The 17208-nt window shown below is 38.4% G+C and overlaps 1 protein-coding gene across 4 annotated transcripts in view; it reads right to left on the bottom strand.

Moving 5' to 3' along the window:
• Pik3c2g (phosphatidylinositol-4-phosphate 3-kinase catalytic subunit type 2 gamma) overlaps positions 1 to 17208 on the bottom strand; it is a 402869-nt gene that overhangs the window by 348161 nt on the left and 37500 nt on the right. For all 4 annotated transcript variants that reach the window (XM_029563391.1, XM_029563392.1, XM_029563394.1 and 1 more), the window contains exons 2-3: positions 8937 to 9688; positions 2542 to 2624 (exon numbers count right to left, since the gene is read on the bottom strand). In XM_029563391.1, coding sequence (XP_029419251.1) covers positions 2542 to 2624; positions 8937 to 9608 — 755 coding nt within the window. In that variant the 5' untranslated portion in view covers positions 9609 to 9688. The remainder of the gene's footprint in view (positions 1 to 2541; positions 2625 to 8936; positions 9689 to 17208) is intronic.

Here is a 17208-nt window from a genome sequence, read left to right as displayed (position 1 = left end):
CAATTATGGAGATTTCAAGGGTGCTGTTTTCCTATCATGTCTAGAATACATCTTGAAGAGAGGACGGAAGGATTTTAAGAGCCAGAGGAACAAGATGCCTGCTGCAACAATGTTTCTTAAGCCCTAGGTATAGAGGTAGCATTGTAGATGTATCAGTTAGGGCTTGGCCCCACATAGTTACTTATTCTCTGCTGTTTGACCAGTTACAGAACTTTGTAGTAATCTCTACATGTAAAAAGAAGCTTCTTTAATGAGGGGTGAGAGCCACACCTGTCTGTGAATAGAAGTTTATATATTTAGAATATAGTAAGAAATTACACTGGTTTAGGAAAGTGGTAGTAGTAGCTTCTTCTCTCTGGTCTATGTCCTCTCCGACCGTGTGTACTACAAATGAGTTCCCTTCCACTGAGGGGGCCTTAAGTCTAATTAGATAGTTGTTGATGATCCCTAAATTGAAAGTGTCACTATTACAAAAGTAGAGATAATCTGCTGGGCCAATCACTGTTGTGGTTCATGAGTTTTATAGCCTGTTTAGGACCATTGATTAGTTTACTACCTTGGCAACTTTTATCTTATGGAATTGTATTGTATTTTTATAATGATGTGGCATATTTCTTGAATATGAGATTTTAAAGTAGGTAAAAAAGCAATTAAATTCAGGAAGTTAGAAACTCTTTTTAATAGGAGCTTAAGGGAATGCCAATAACATATTAACTCATACATATTTAAATAATAGAAAAATAAATGCAACTGCCTATGTAATTTATTTTCTTATGGTCTTCCTGAAATTTTGGAGATCGTCTTGTGGAACTTGATTTTCGAAGTATTATTTGATTTTTTTGTTTTTGATTTTTCAGTTCCTAGTACTTAATGGATCCTAAAAATATTACTGAGTGAATGTTATTATATATAGAATATCTATGCACATATACATTTAAGCATCATCTACATGAGTATGTTTTGATAAGAATTTATGAAAAATATATATGAATGCAATTTATGACTTTTTTCCACTTAGCCAACTTTAGTGTTTGGTTGGTTGTCTTTAGTTCTCATGATTGTTTTAAAGAAAATCACTAAGAAGTATATTAAATAATTTGGGACATACACCGTAAGCCACTGACGAAAATCACTTAAAATGCATTCATGTCACTGCTTCACCTACTTGATCTGACCTAAAACACAAAATTATACATTGGGGCGAGTAGAGAAGTGTGTCAACTCTGTGCAGTGGCATTACAGTGAGGACCAACATTTTACATCATTAAGATGGGAGAGATGCTCAGTGGTTAAGAACAGTGGTTGCTCTTGCAGAGGACTGAGGGTCAGCTCCCAGCGCTCACACGGTGGCTAACAACGGCCCATAATTCCAATTGCAGGGGATCCTGTGCCTTCTTCTTGCCTCTGCTGATATTGCACACATGTTGCATTTGCATACATGCAAGCAAAACACTCATACACAATGAGTAGAAATAAATTTTTAAAAATGGTGGTCATCTTCAACCATTCAGGCTCAGGGACCATTGCAGAAAAGTGGGACAGGAAGACTGTAAAAGTCAGGAGAAGTGGACAACCGCAGGAAAAAGGTTTTGCAGGCTTCTAGGAACTTAATCGTATGAATTTACAGCAGTGATGACAGCATGCATAAGACCATGCAAACACAAACCAGACCAAAACCTAATATAGAACTGGGGAAACAGATAAGAAGCTCCAACCTTAAGCGAGGAACTATTGGCATCTGGTCACTGCTGGGTGAAGAGAAGTTAGTCTTTAGAGAATGACACTAGATAGGCTAACTAGACTCCAGTATGGACGAACGTACATTGAGGACAGAGGGCCATTTGGGACACAAAATTGAGCTGATATGCCTTAACATGTATGACAGAATGCATGAAATCTGATGGGCAGGTTATGGGCGGGATATGGGAGGGGGCCTAAATATGGTTAAGATGCATTATATGAAATGCACAAATTAAAAAATATATATTGAAGATATAAAGAAATTGGTCAATGAAAAAGCCACTTTCTTTTATATCATAATATTTTCTTTTAGATTATCAAGGAGACCAATGATGTTTGAAACATCCTCTGGAAATCAAATATGGTTTTCAGTGAACAAACGTATATTATTTATTTAATTCTGTTGTAACTTACTCGAGATAAGATTTGGGTATTAATGTGCTCGTATGACTCTCGCTACAATGCCCCCAGGAAGGAAGGGGAACTTGTGTTAACTTGGGTCTGAGCCAGAAAACTCAAATGCTTATGACATTAAATGAGATAAAATTCCCTGTAAACCAGACTACCAAGGAGCAACAAGGGCAGTTTGAAACTGCAAAATTATCTTTAATTTTTAATCAGATTTCTTAAGGGAAAGTATCACCTTACTATAAAGAACAAAAGTGAGTAAACACCGTTGATCAATGAAATACTTTGTCAAAAATTTCCACGTTTGTTTTACTGCATTTACAAGCAACAGGAAAATAGACAAATGTATCCACACACAGAAACTTCAAAATTGATTAAAGTAGCAATACTTACTTTTTTACTTTGTCACAAAATGAGGCCAGGTTCATATTGCTTCCTTGGGGGACTTCAACTATTTGAATGTGACAATCAACTGGCTGAAAATAAAAATTAGAAAATTAATATAGGTACAGTTCAATACAGAGAAAAATAACTCATCTCTGTAATTTTATCCTGTTTTAAAACCCTGTTTGCAATTACTTTTACTTTCGTAGATTTTTTAATTGAAGCAATATTTACATATAGGAAATGCATAGATCTTACCTATATGATTTGAGTTTTGAGAATACACACTACTATAACCCAAGGAAGATAAAGAACAGGGCTGTCACTCTAGAAGTTCCCTCATACTTCTGTTTAGTTAATCCAAACATTTATTGATAACTACTGTTACTTGGATTTCTATTGTCATAGATGAATTATGCATGCCCTTTGGTTTTTAACTTCCTTCATTAAGTGATATGTCTTTTTAAAAAGTCTTTATGTGGTCACACATATCACCAGTCTGTCATTATAAAGTGCTGATTGTTAGCATTCTATTGCATAACTATCCCATTCTTTGTATAGTCATTTTCCTCTTGATGGACACTTAGAGTGTTTATAGCTTAGGGGATATATTTCAGCTTTCTTGTATAAACACCTTTTGGATATATGCCTCATTTCTTGGGAATGCATGCATAAAATGTGCCGTTTATAGGGTACATATGCGATTGGCTTTAAATCACGTTTGTCTATGTAGTTTAAGGCTTTTTTATCAGGTGTGTGCAAATTTAAATTTATTATCACTTTCAGATTGACAGTTTTTTGATCTTTTTGAAACATTGTCTTCCTGTAGCTCCAGCTGGCCTGGAATTCACTACGTAGACCAGACTGGCTTTGATCTCACAGAGATCTGGCTGCCTCTGCCTCCCGAGTGCAACACCAGGACTCTTTGTTACAAAATTAATTGTTCTTGCTCTAGTTTGTTTTCTACTGTTGTGATAAAACACTGATGAAAATCAACTCGGAGGTGAAAAGGTTTATTGCATCTTACTCTTCCAAGTGACAGTCGATCTCTGAGGCACTAGAACTTGGAGGCAAGCACAGACCTTGAAGGAACGCTGCTTACTGGGCTGGTTTCTTGGCCCATGCTCAACCTGCTTTCTTATATAAACCAGGACCACTTGGCCAGTCATGGCACCATCTACAGTGGGCTGGGCCCTCCCATGTCAGTCAACAGTCATGAGAATGCCTCATAGACATGTCCACAAACCAGCTGACAGAGGCAATTCCTCCCTCCTCCTTCAGTGTGTCAAGTTAACATTGAAGCCATCCAGGACAGATTTTTCTAACAATACTGTCTCAAATTTCACTTTTCCTGATCTTAAAAACCACACCAATCTTCTGTTTCAGGTTGAGTATTAAATCCTTGTTTCATTTATTTTCAATCTATCTGTTATTTTGTTTCTTAAGTTAACCTTCTACAGACAGTAACTGAGCCTTTATTTTCTAACTCAGTTTGTCATGTTTTGTCCATTATTTTGAAAGCTTACTGCATTAATGTTTAACATATTTATGAAAGTCATTGGGTTTTAGGTCATCATATTTCTATTTATTTCCACTTATGCTTATAACTTTATTTTTCTGAATTTCCTTGTTATTTGGTTTATTTTATTTTTTCCTATTGCATTTAATTCCTCTGTTATTTTATTAGATTTTCTTTATATTGTTTTAGCTCTAGGGATTCTGGTGTACATCCTTACCGTATCTCAGATTATTTAGGGATAATGTTCTACCTTTACATTTAAAATGTAAGAATTAAAAAAAATATTTTATTATTTTTATTTTATGTATGTGAGTGTTATGCCTGCATGTAGGTAAGCACACCCGTGTCGTAAAATGCCCACGGAGGACAGAAGAGGCTATCATATCCCCTGGAACTGCAGTTACAGACAGTTGTTAGCTGTCATGTGGGTGCTGGGATTCGAACCCAGGTTTTCTGCAAGAACAGTCAGTATTCCTAACCACTGAGCCATCTCTCCAGGCCTTAAAATGTAAGGATTTTTAACCAAATGCCATTTCTCCCTCTCTCATGCCAAACATTGACTTTGTTATGTTTTGTGGGAATGATAATTGATAATTGTGTACAATATTTATTTGCATGGTAATAACTTTATTTCATTTTTCAGCTTTGAAGCGTACTCAATAGATATAGATCTGTGGGTTCTGTTTCCCTTTTATTTTTATGAACTTAAAACCATCACTCCACTCTCTGGCTTTTCTTGTCCTGATGAGAAGTTTGCTCATTCTTCAATCATATGGTTAGTGCAGTTTCACTCTCTGCCTCATTTTAAGAGTTTTTGTTTTCTTTCCTTTCAATTTTAGATACTTGATTATAAATTTGTCTCTATAGGAATGATTTTGCATTTATCTGGAATTTGTTTTCTTCAGTTCTATAATTTGATATTTTCTCTTTTAAAAAGTATTTTATTATTTTTATTTTTATGTGTATGAGTATATGGCCTGTGTGTGTGTGTGTGTGTGTGTGTATGTGTGTATAAGTGTATCTATGTCATGCAGTGCACATGGATGTCAGAAGAGGGCGTAGGATCCCCTGGAACTGAAGTTACACATGGTTGTTAGCTGCCATGTGGGTGCTGGGAACTGAACCCAGGTCTTCTGCAAAAGCATCTAGTGCTCTTAACCACTGAACCATCCCTCCAACTCCTATACTATGATATTTTCAACTGATAAACTCTGTCCATTATTTCTTCAAATGAACTTTCCTCTCTTCTTTTCTCTCCCCTGCTAACATTTTAGTTACTATAGATTCTGTTTTTTGTTTCTTGAGTCTCTAAGTTTTGTTCTTGATTTTCATTTCATTTTCTTTGGGACGGAGTCTTGCCTTACATCCCAGGCTGGATTTGAACCTAAGACCTCCCGCCGTGGCCCCCTCAGTGCTGGGATTACCTGTGCATTCCACCACACGTGGATCATTTTCTTTTCTCTTCAGTGTGGGTGATTTCTTTAGCTTCACATTTACTTTGCCATTTTCCCTGTCGTTAAGCACAGCCCTACTTCTTTCATCACAGCTGATCTTTGCAGTATGAGAATGGTCATTTTTGTTCATTTTTTTTTTTCATATTTTCTAAATTCTTGCTGAGATCCTGTCTGCCCCATTGATTGTGACTATCCTTTACTATATTTATTTAAACATACCTCTGTGAAGCACTTTGAAGTCCTTATTGTTAATTCCGACATCTAGCTTATCTTTGCTTTCCACTGACAGTTACTTTTTGATTTTGAGTTATAATTTTCTGTTACTATACATTGTTAGACATTTGTTATTATGCATTGGATATTGTGAATAGCACACTGAGTTAGGGATTTTCTAAAACAAACTGATTCTGGGGCTGGAGAGATGGCCCAGTGGTTAAGCTCACTGAGTGCTCTTGCACAGGACAGGGGTTTAATACCCAGCATCCACATGATGGTTAACAACCTTCTGTAACTCTAGTTCCAGGGGATCCAACACTCTCTTCTGACCTCCTTGGGCACCGTGCAACATGGGTACACTTACATACATGTAGGCAAGGCACTCGTACACATAAAATGAAAATAAATAAATAAAATATTTTCAAAAACCAAACTGGCTCTTCACTGGCAGATACTCAAAGTACTTCGGGTCCCATCACTCTTGTTTTTATTTTTTGTTGAGGCACATCTATTTTGCTTAGCATAGCATTTACTTCAGCATACTTTTTGGACTTAGGAGATGGCTTTAGGGGGTCTCACTTGAATGTCTAAAATCCTCAACTCAGTCTCTTCCCGGGTTTGGCCACCACTTCTGTGTTGCATAGCTTCTATTTTATGTAGCGAGAAGATTCACCACTCAGGTCTTGGTTCAAAATCCACGGTTTCTCCCAAGCCTTGCAGATGCATCCCAATACTTGGCAAAGACGGAGCAAATGCCCTTAGAATTCTGAACCCACTCACTGCATAGCTTCCTCTTTAACAGCACTCCACCCCAGCAAATCTCAGCTGTTTCTGCAGCCTGCAGTCAACTGCCAGCTCTCCTCTCCAGCTCAGGGATGCTGCTGTCAAACCCGGCTCCACCAGACTGCACAGCAGCAGGAATCTGTCCTCCAGACATGAGTAAGAATGTTGACTGTTCTCAGGGACCTATATCCTGCACTGCCTGTTGCCCAATGCTCGGATTCAGCTGCTTTGTTTATTTCATCTACAACAGGGGGGCACAATTTAACCGTCGTTATGCTGTCGTGATGTGAACTAGATGTTTTTATGATTTTTTTTACTTTAAAATTTATTTTTTTATTTATGTGTATGAGTGTTTAGCCTGCATGTAATTGCTCCCATATCATGTAATGCCCATGGAGTTCAGAGAGGGTGTTGGATCCTATGGAACTGGAGTTATAGACAGTAGTTAGCTGCCTTGTGATTGCTGGGAACCAAATATGGGTCCTTTGAAAGAGCAGCCAATGCTCTCAACCACTGAGCCTTCTCTCCAGCACATTTATTCAGCTTTGATTTCGATAACCTGAGGTGCTGCCTCTTTGGGGAGTGCTTCAGTAGAACTAGGCGTTTCCTCCCGTACCCTCTCCTTCTGCCTATTGTGCTATGGTGTTGCTTCTTTGTAAGTTAATTTGAGTGATTTTCTTCTTCCTATCCATTCTGTGCAGCATATCACAACATAATATAAGGATTTGATACATAGTTTTTTTTGATAAATAATCATTTTGGATCCTCCGGTAAGTTGTAATTGTAATGGCATTTCCTCTTTCTCTCATATGTATTTGTGTGTATGTATTTGTGTGTTCCTGTATGTGTGTGCATGTGTGTGTGTGCGTGTGTGTGTGTGTGCGTGTGTGTGTGTGCGTGTGTGTGTGTGCGTGTGTGTGTGTGCGTGTGTGTGTGTGCGTGTGTGTGTGTGCGTGTGTGTGTGTGCGTGTGTGTGTGTGCGTGTATGTGTGTGCATGTGTGTGTGTGCGTGTGTGTGTGTGTGCGTGTGTGTGTGTGTAGGTCAGAGACAACACTGGGTATCATCTACAACAGCTTTTCAACCTTGTTTAACTGAGATGTTGTCAGTCACTAAAGCTGGAGCTGAGCAACTTGACTAGACCTGACTCCTGGCCTATGAGCTCCAGGGATCCACCTGTTTCTGCCTCCCCAGTGTTGTGAGGCATTACAGACATGTGCCACCACCCCTGGCTTTTTATCCAGTGTTCTGGGGCTCCAAATTCAGGTCCTAATGGTTTCTTGGCAAGCACTTTACTAGCTGAGCCATCTCTGCCCCTACCTCTTTGTTGCTATCTACTTCTGGCTTCATTTGTGTCTAGACACAGGATAAGCAGAAAAATCTTCAAACAGGATACAGGAAACTCTTTGGTTACTGCAATGGTTGTAAAAATCACTAAAGGAAGGATTAGAATCAGTCACACAGTGACTAAATTCTTACTCTTGGACTGAATCTAGGGGAACTTGGCTGACAATAATATAATTTAGGAACTTCTTGATAAAAGAACATTTTTCCTACCAATACTGATAATACAGTTTTAAACCATAATAGTGTGACTCAGAATATGAATTCAATGGGTATGTGTATTTTCATAAAGCGGCAAGAATGAGGACACGCCATAATTAAACCTCCAGATGTATTTTTATCTTTAAAATGTAATTATTAGTTTGTATGATATATTTAGCTTTGGTGAAATGGGAACTTGAAAACTGATAATTTAACAACTTCATTTCCTCTGGCTCTAAGATCGTAAGAGCCAGAGGGGGTGGGTGTTTGCAGAGAAACAGTGTCTTCACACAGCTGCTCCGTTACTCACATGAACTCTAACAATGGTGACAGCAAGCACAAGCCTTGTGCAAGCTCAAATCGGACAAAAATCCCAGCATAGACATGGGGAAGTGAATAAGAAATCCCAATCCAAACTAAGGAACCTTTGGCAATTGATGGCTGCTGGAAAGGGGAGAGACAGTGTCTTACAGGAATGAGACTCTTGGTAGACCCAGTGGATGGACCACACTGAAGAAGATTTGGGGACACAAATCAGATTCTACGGGCCATATTACATATATAAGAGAGTACATTAGATTGGGAGTGGGTCAGTAGGGGAGGTACGAATAGGGGAGGGCTCTAAATACCATCAAATTATATTGTATGAAAATTCAAAAAATTTCAATTAAAAAATTAAAACAAAACCAGAAAAACTTCATTTCTTTTTTTTCCCCAGAAAGAGTGGTCAGTCAAGGATATGGAATTTGTGACAATAGATGAATTTTTCTAAATAACACTAGTAGGTTTCCCTGTGTAAGATTATTGAATTTTGTTACTAGTTAATACAATGCATCATTGAGTGATTATCTCAGTTTCATATTTCCAGGTTCACCCACATTGCACATACCTCTCTATTTTCCAGAGATGTGCTTTCCCGTGTCCTGGGAAGAAGAGAGTCTTTAAAGAACATTAGAGAAGGTTCTGAGCTGTGCACATTTTCACCTCTTTTCTCTTTGTTGGGTGCGCAGTTGGTTGGGAAGGACGGGTACCGGGAAGGAAGGTTGCCTTCAAATCCTATGTGGCAGGAGTAATGCTCATCTCCCCACTCTCTTTGTAGACTCCTTTTCTCCAAGCTAGTGGATGATGGAGCTGAAGCCTTGAATCTGGACTCCCGAGCCCTGCGACATTGTCCTGTGGGGTTTTCCCAGGGGCTTTCCTCATCCGGGATTTGATGCAGAGATAATACAGCAGGACTAAAACCAATAACTGTCATCTTCTCAGACTGATGCTGGGAGAGGTTAGAGCTCTTAGAAGTGAATTCTTTCTGGTGTCTTTGGCTCATTCCATCTAATGAATACCATTTTGAGTCCAAGCCTGGTGTATCTGGCACAAAGGTGTTTTCTTGTATTTCACTGTGATAGAGTGGAATTTTACTGCTAATCTCTTCCATGAGCTGATCAAAACCCAGTCTGACTTGGCCGGAAGGAAGGCGTTGATTTGCAGGGTGAAATCCTTCAGGATCATGTTGACCTTGTTGTGGGTCACTGGGATTTGGGTCTGCTCGACGACTATATGCCATTCTTAATTTTGAGTCACTGGGAGGAATGACTCAGCTCCAAATACCTCTTTGATGAAAAAGTGAAAGAGGATAAAATTTTCCTAGAAGAAAACATCAAAGGGAATAAAATGTCTTTAGCAATAAAGGCACTTGAAAGAAAGAAATATGAATAAGTACAAATACTTTGAGTTTATTTGGCAAGTGAAAGACTTTCTTGAGTACTATAAAACTCTAACAGGATAGAAATGGAAGAACACTGACTTTGAAGTGGGAAATTTTTGTGATAGAAAACTAAGTCCACTTCAGTTACGACAGGCTTCCTTATTCGACCCAAAGCTCATCTTCACCCTCAACTTTTTTTCTTGCTGAATTAAGTATTTCTCCAGTAATTTAATTGTCTATGCACACACTAGCTTGTTAATGCCTAGTATTAGCTAAACAGCCTTTTCTTGATTAGCTGCTGCACGGTCCTTATGCATAGCCTTAATTCTTTTCTCCCCTCTATTACCAATCATCTTAAAATTGTTGGCGAGAGCCTTTCCACTCTAAAACGCCTTAAATATATGTAATTTCAGATTCTTTGGTCTGCTTCTCTAAAACTACTTCCATTAGGTTCATAAATGAGCTCCATGCCATTAAATTCAAGAGATTTTTTTCTCTTTTCAAATTTCTTTGCAGTGTTTGATCCTCACTCTTCATACACACTGTCATGTTTTGCTGTAACTTTGACTCAACACCAATATACCACACACTCTGAATTTCTCCTTTCTGCTGTTTCTTGAACATTCCTTTGTCTATTAGTTATTTTTCTACCTCATTCTTTTCATAGTTTATTTTCTCCTGACTTATTTTCTCATTGTAGGTTATTTCATACCTTCCCTGGCTTAGCTGATCACTTATTCCCAATGACTTGCACCTTTACCATTCTACCTAGTTAATATTTCCATTGGCTATTTTAATTTTATTGTGATATTATTTATGTAAAGTTTAAAGGAGTAACTATCCTGTAGCATTAGAAGTCAGGATAGGTTGTCTACGAGAGGGAGGTTTTTAATTTGTCTGTTTCTGTGAAATTGTTATTAATATCTGCTGTACCCAAAAGAGGCTGTGTAGAATATTTTTTCAACTTTTAAATTTTGCAACCCTTGAAATACCCTGAGAATTTATCAGCTGAAACCTCTCTATGACTTCATAAAAACATGCAGTTAAGCTGTCTCTAGTGACTTTTTTTTTGTAAGCTCTTTCATATTTGGTTACAGTTTCATTGTAAAATGGGTTAGTGTAGTTCTTCAGTTAATTGTAGTAGGCTGACAATCTGCTTATTAAGTCCACTGTTCTCCATGGTAAAAATGACCCAATCATTCACCGAGTCATCAAATCAGATGCCAAGGTTTTATCTTTGTGTCATCTCTCACCTTTATTCTCCTGTACCTGATGAGCCAATTCATGTTTTCATAACACACCTCTGTCTACTCCCGAGTCATCAGTTTCTCATCTCAAATGCACTCTCTGTCAAACTGCTTCTGCGTTCTTGTGCAATCCATTTCCTGCCTCATGCTCTTTACGTTATAATGTTAGGTTTCAGATACTAACCAAATAGCTCCTGCCAGTACAGCTTTTTGGTGGTTTCCCAGCTTCTCACCACAGCGATTATCATACCACATGTGGGTTGAAATTCCCTGTGTGACCTGACCCTGCTCGCTCTTGGCTCACCATATGTTACTGGATTGCACTCACCTGCTGGCCGTCTCCTGGGCCTGAGTAAGGGCTCCCTATACCTTCAGTCCTGCTGTTCCTTCCCTGGTCTTGAGCTGGCCACTCATTTCCTGCCTGAATTACCATTTTTCATTGTGTTCACCATTCAGGATTTTGTTCAGTTGGTTTTGTTTGTTTTCTTGCTTGTTTTTGAGTGAAAGAATACCACTTTGCAGTCCAGGCTCATCTGGAGCTCATGAGATAGCCCAGGCTGGCCTCATAGTCACCATGGCCATATTATTATTTCTTTCAATAATGTTTCTCTGAGGCTCAGTCTAGGTTCAGTCAGTCTGCCTGTGCTGTACACTGGCTCATCACAACTTAATTATATGGAACATTTCCCTCTTCTCTTCCATCATCAGCCTCTTTGCTTTTCTCACTTTAAACTTCATGCCTGGTGTTTTGCCTCAATTATGCTACACGCTCATTTGTATTTGCTAATCAAATGAGTCAGTGAATTAAGAATAGAATTGAGACGTTAGAGAATGAAAATGGAAAGTCCTTAGGATTTATTCCTTTCCACTGAGCACATGTGGGTGTGTCTATAATGGCTAGTGTCACTTCTCAACTTGACAGGCTCTAGAATGACCTGGGCTTCAGGGAATGAGTCTGGGAGATTATCTTAATTGCTTTAATTGATGTGGGAAAACCTGCCCACTGTGAGAGGCACCATTCCATAGACTGGATACTGGAGTATTTAAGTGGGCAATGGGAGCTGAGCAAGCCAGCATTCATCCTTCTGTGTTGTGGATTTTGAATGCAGTTTGACCAGCTGTCTCTAACTCCTGCTGTCTTGACTTCCCAGCCATGATGTGAGCTAAAATAAATTCTCTCTTAAGTGGCCCTTGTCACAACAGTTTCTCGAAGCAACAGGAAAAGAAACCAAGTCAGTGTTAAAAACAAAAATTATTTTTAAAAGATAATTACAATAGTGATTAACTATCAAATACAGGTCTCCACTAATCATTTCTGCAGTGGAAATTACCTTTCATTATATTTGCCTTAATTAAAAAACTCATTTAATTAAATGAATTATAGTTTTTTACTTTCCTCATATAGACAAGAAACTGAACTAATACATTTGAGGAAAATTTTCAAGAGCTATTTGAGAAAGGTTATATATAGTGGAGTAGTAAACAGAAAGTTAATCTTAACATATTATTTAAGACTATTATTAACATTGACATACATAGATATATCCCCTTTTCAGGTATTGACATTTAATATGTCACGTTTATAGGGCAAGCTGTGTTTCATTTAAAAATATTATATATCTTCATTTGTCTGTCAGGCAACTCAGAATTTGCAAGTAGGTGTACCTTTAGCTTTGAGAAACTTACCCAACCAACTCAGGTCTTCTTTAGATGACTGACCTGATACTTTTTATTTTATTCCGGGAAGTGCAGACAGGGCAACACTTCAAAGCATTCTATTCAGATCAAATTGCAAGAGGTCAGGTTTTGTGGACCGCTAATTAGTTATTTAGTCTCAAAGAGAAATTGCAGGCAGAGTTAGGTGCCTGTTTGGGAAAGGGTAACCCCTGGCAGCTGCTTCTGTCTTCTAGATTCACAAAGGTGCAGCTATTATCCAAATAACCCCAGTATTTAGGAAAGGAATATTCTTTTTAACAAAAGAACTAACCTTCCCCAAAATGTCAGTTTTTTATACCCCCCCCCAGTTTTGGGGTACATTTCTAAGTGTATATAAAGGGAAAACCTGAAAGGGGATACAAGGAGCAAGTAACAGGGCTGAATAAAAATGGTCCTTATTTCAGATAAACAGGCATAGAAAATAGACCAGTTTTTAGTATATACACAAGCAGAAGATAAAGAAGGTAAAGATTAAGCTGGCATAGGGTACGTCAAAGGGCACCTAGGCTAAACAACTCAGTATCTTCAGAAACATGGAAAAAAGATGTTGCTAGCAGAGCTAATGTAGGTTCTGAGAAGACATTGAGGTGGAACACTGATTTGAAATTCTTTAATCTCTTTATCTTCTGTACCAAGTGTGCGTAGATATCACCAGGCACAGACAAAACCCTCAGATTTTAGCCTGACAATTTCAGGTCTTCCTTACTGTAGTGTGGTGCCTCAGTAGAGAGGACAAAGATTGTGCGTGTGTGTGTGTGTGTGTGTGTGTGTGTGTGTGTGTGTGTATGTGTGCGCGCGCGCGTGTGTGTACTTTTTATATTTTCAATGTATTTTTTAAAAATTTTTGTGTGTTTCATACATTTTGATCACATTTAAACCCTCTACCCTATCTGAACCTCCCATAGCCTTTCCACAGGATTTCATGCATTCTGTCATATTTGTTAAGGCCTATCAAGTCACATTTATGTCCTTAGATATTCCTTGTGAGTTCATCCACTGGAGGCTGTTCAGCTATCTAACATCATTCCCTTAAAGAAGAACAACCCTCCCTCACCCAGCAGTGGTCAGCTAAGGTTGGGGCCTGCTGCCCATTTCCCCAGTTCTCTGCTGCTTATTGTCTGATTATGTTTACATTGGTCTTGTGCAGCTGTCACCATCACTGTGTGTCTTCTTTATCCTGCCCATTTTTTAAAAATTTCTAATCAAGAACTGAATTAGAAGATAAACATTTTGTAACTTTATAATCCCTTATAAATATTTTCAAGACAAGAGGTACTTGGAGAAAACATTGATTTTTTTAAATAGTTCCTATCAGTTGCCAATTCATAAATGACACACATTTTGGTCATATCTGACACTACATTGACTTGACTTCCCGTTAGGTTCTCCAATCCTTCTTATATCTGAACAACTTGGAACTATTACTACTTTTGAAAGATACTGACTTGGCTTAAATAAATGAATTCATTTATTTGTACATGTACTTTCCAGCTTTCATATTTATTTATTGAGCAGCAGATTTTAAGTATTCTAGGTCAAACACTGGGCAGAGCACAGGAAATACAAAAATGATAAACCAATAACTTGAAATGAAGCTCCTGCCTTTGGGGAGCTCATATACTCAAATTTATAACAGCACAGTGTGGGGGTGATGCTGGTAGGCATAGGTTCCATTTCAGCTGAGGATTTTCTAGAGAATATTGTTAAGCTTATTTTCCCTGGGAGAAAGCAGAGGGAAATTCAGGAATGGCGTACTTGATGCTTATGTATTAGGTATGCTGTTGTTTAGCTGGTGTTGTAATTCAGAGATAATTTTTGCACATGTCATTGAAACCTTCTTCTGAGAATATTATTTGCAAGTGTTGTTGAGGCAGTAATTAATTCTATTCCTCTGCGTACGTCTTATGAGTAAACAGGCATTGTAAGTATAGCCTTCAGCTCTAATGCAACAATTTTGGAGGAATCATCTGGAAGGACTCTGCTTCCAGGAAGCTGGGAACTGGGGAACACAGTGCCTAACCTGATTACAGGAAGCTCACTGTTGCATCCTGATAGATCTGAAAATAGGCAACTGGAAAAGGCTACTTAAACACATCCTAGCAGTACTTTGGAAAGAACCAACTATGTTTCACCTATTGTCAAACAAATCTATCCTAAAGAGACTCTCCAGGCAATGAGAAGTAGCCATGGCAACCTTTTCCATTACCTACAGCAACTAGCCTCTAGTCCCTCCCCCTCAGTCTCTTGTTCTTGAATGTTCTCTAGGTAATGGATGATTGAATTAAAGGATGGTTTCCAACAATATATTTGATGCTTGGAGAATTTTTTTTTATATTAAAGCTACATGCAACAGAATTAGTAAAAGCAGATTGCGGTTTGTGAAAGTTAGTTGAATAAAGTTTCAAGAATAGAAGAGTTCTAATTTTAAAGGAAGGGGAAAAATAGGGTTGCTCCCCAGATAGGACTGAGACGTGGAAGAGGAAGTCAACAGTTGTTTTACAAATAGAGGATATTAATTTTGTAAAACCATAAGGAAACTTGGGAAGTTAAAACAGGAGCAAGAAAAGTAAGAAAACGAAGAGATAAAAGAAATGTGAAATTTAGAAAGAGAAAAATGAAGGAAATAAAGAACGATGAAGATATGAGAAGCCATTGCTGCAAATGGCACTGCTTGTCGAGCGAGAGACACCAGTGTGGCCAAAATGCCATTGGGAAGATGATGCCACCCACCGTTCATAGGGACACATTGTGGCAGAAAATGGAGATCTGATAAATGATGTATTTAAGACAAGAAACGGTTAAGAACACTAGTTGTTATTGCAGAAGACCTGGGTTCGAATCCCAGCACCCACATGGCAGCTAACAACTGTCTGTAACTCCAGTCCCAGGGGATCCCACAGCCTCTTATGACCTCTGCGGGCATTGCATGACACGGGTGCACTTAGCCACGTGCAGGCAATACACGCATACACATAAAATAAAAATGATAAATGAAATTTAAAAAAAAATTTAAAAAGAGAAGCAAATTGAACAGGAATATAAAATTCCTCAGGCTTCCATGGCCATGGAGGAACTCAAGGAATATTGTCATTCTGATGGACTCATCATTTATAAACTCTTGGTGAATGCATTTCAGATAATCAAAGTGACAGAGATACATCAATGTAAACACTGCTGGGAAGTTTGGTAGCCCAGCTTCTGCTGCCCATAATAGTACTGCAGACTGTCTAGGTTATAGCAATGTGAGGTCAATTTGATCTCATGGTTTGGGAAGTGCCAGGGATAAAGTCAGTGTCTGTAGACACTTTCTCAGGTAAAGTCCTAGCGCAAAGCAGGGCAACTGGTAAAAGAAAGTGTATGTCTGTGTGCCTGTGCTGTGCGTGTGTGCACGTGTGTGTGTGTGTGTGTGTGTGTGTGCGTGTGTGTGTGTGGTGTTCACACAAAGATACCAGAGATAACAACAATGACCTTCTAATCTTAATCACTTCTCAAATGCTATACTTTTTAACAACACAGATTAAGTTTTTACCCACTTCATATCTCACGTTGGGGATCTAGAATCCCTAGTACTTTGAGAGCCAAAATCTTCTATAGGGAAAATTAGAACCAAGAGGATTTGGATGAATTTATGAGGCTAAAAATACCTATTGGGGGATGGAGAGGTGGCTCTGCAGTTAAGAGAACTGGCGGCTCTTGCAGGGGATCTTGGTTTGTTTCCTAGCACTCACATGGCACCTAACAACCATCCATAACTCCAGTTCCAGAAGATCTGATGCCCTCTTCTTCACAACATGGATGCACTTACATGCACGCAGGCAAACACTCATATACATAAAATTAAAAAAATAATAAATAAAATATTTAAAAAATAACTATCAGTTATCTGTTTTCCTATTATTCATAGTCTTATTTCTTAAAATATTATATAGATATTCTACAAACAGTACCCATATCAATAGCAATTTGCATCCCTAATATCCAGATTATGGTATATAGAAATACCTTACATCACAAAATAGAAGGTAGGGTCAGGGACTGTGTGGCAGCTCGGTGGGTAAATGTACTCGCTGCCAGGTCCAAGAACCTAAGTTTGATGGCCGGGTACTACATGGTGGAAGGAAAGAACTCCTTCAATGTCTCAATTACTTCCATATGCACTACAGATGCATGTACACACACACACACACACACACACACATGCTAAACAAATAACTGTAATAATTTAAAAGAATAAGGCAAAGTTACTTAGAAGACCAGCTGATACCAGAGTAGACAGCACAAGGGAAAGAAGGAGCTCAAGAGAGGTAGGACCATAGGAGAAGGGTATTATTATAGAGAAAGGGGAAAAATGGGGACACCTTAATTGGGGAAACCATAATGAAGGGGTTAGACAATGTGAGAGATAAATAATTCCTAGCTAGTTTTAAAAGCCAGAGAGAACCATATTAGTCCAACAACCTACTGACAAATTATACATACCAGATCAAGAAATATAT

The sequence above is a fragment of the Nannospalax galili genome, unplaced genomic scaffold (assembly GCF_000622305.1).
Source record: "Nannospalax galili isolate Female #2095 unplaced genomic scaffold, S.galili_v1.0 scaffold1230, whole genome shotgun sequence".
NCBI classification, from domain to species: domain Eukaryota; kingdom Metazoa; phylum Chordata; class Mammalia; order Rodentia; family Spalacidae; genus Nannospalax; species Nannospalax galili.
This window is presented reverse-complemented; position numbering and strand designations above follow the sequence as displayed.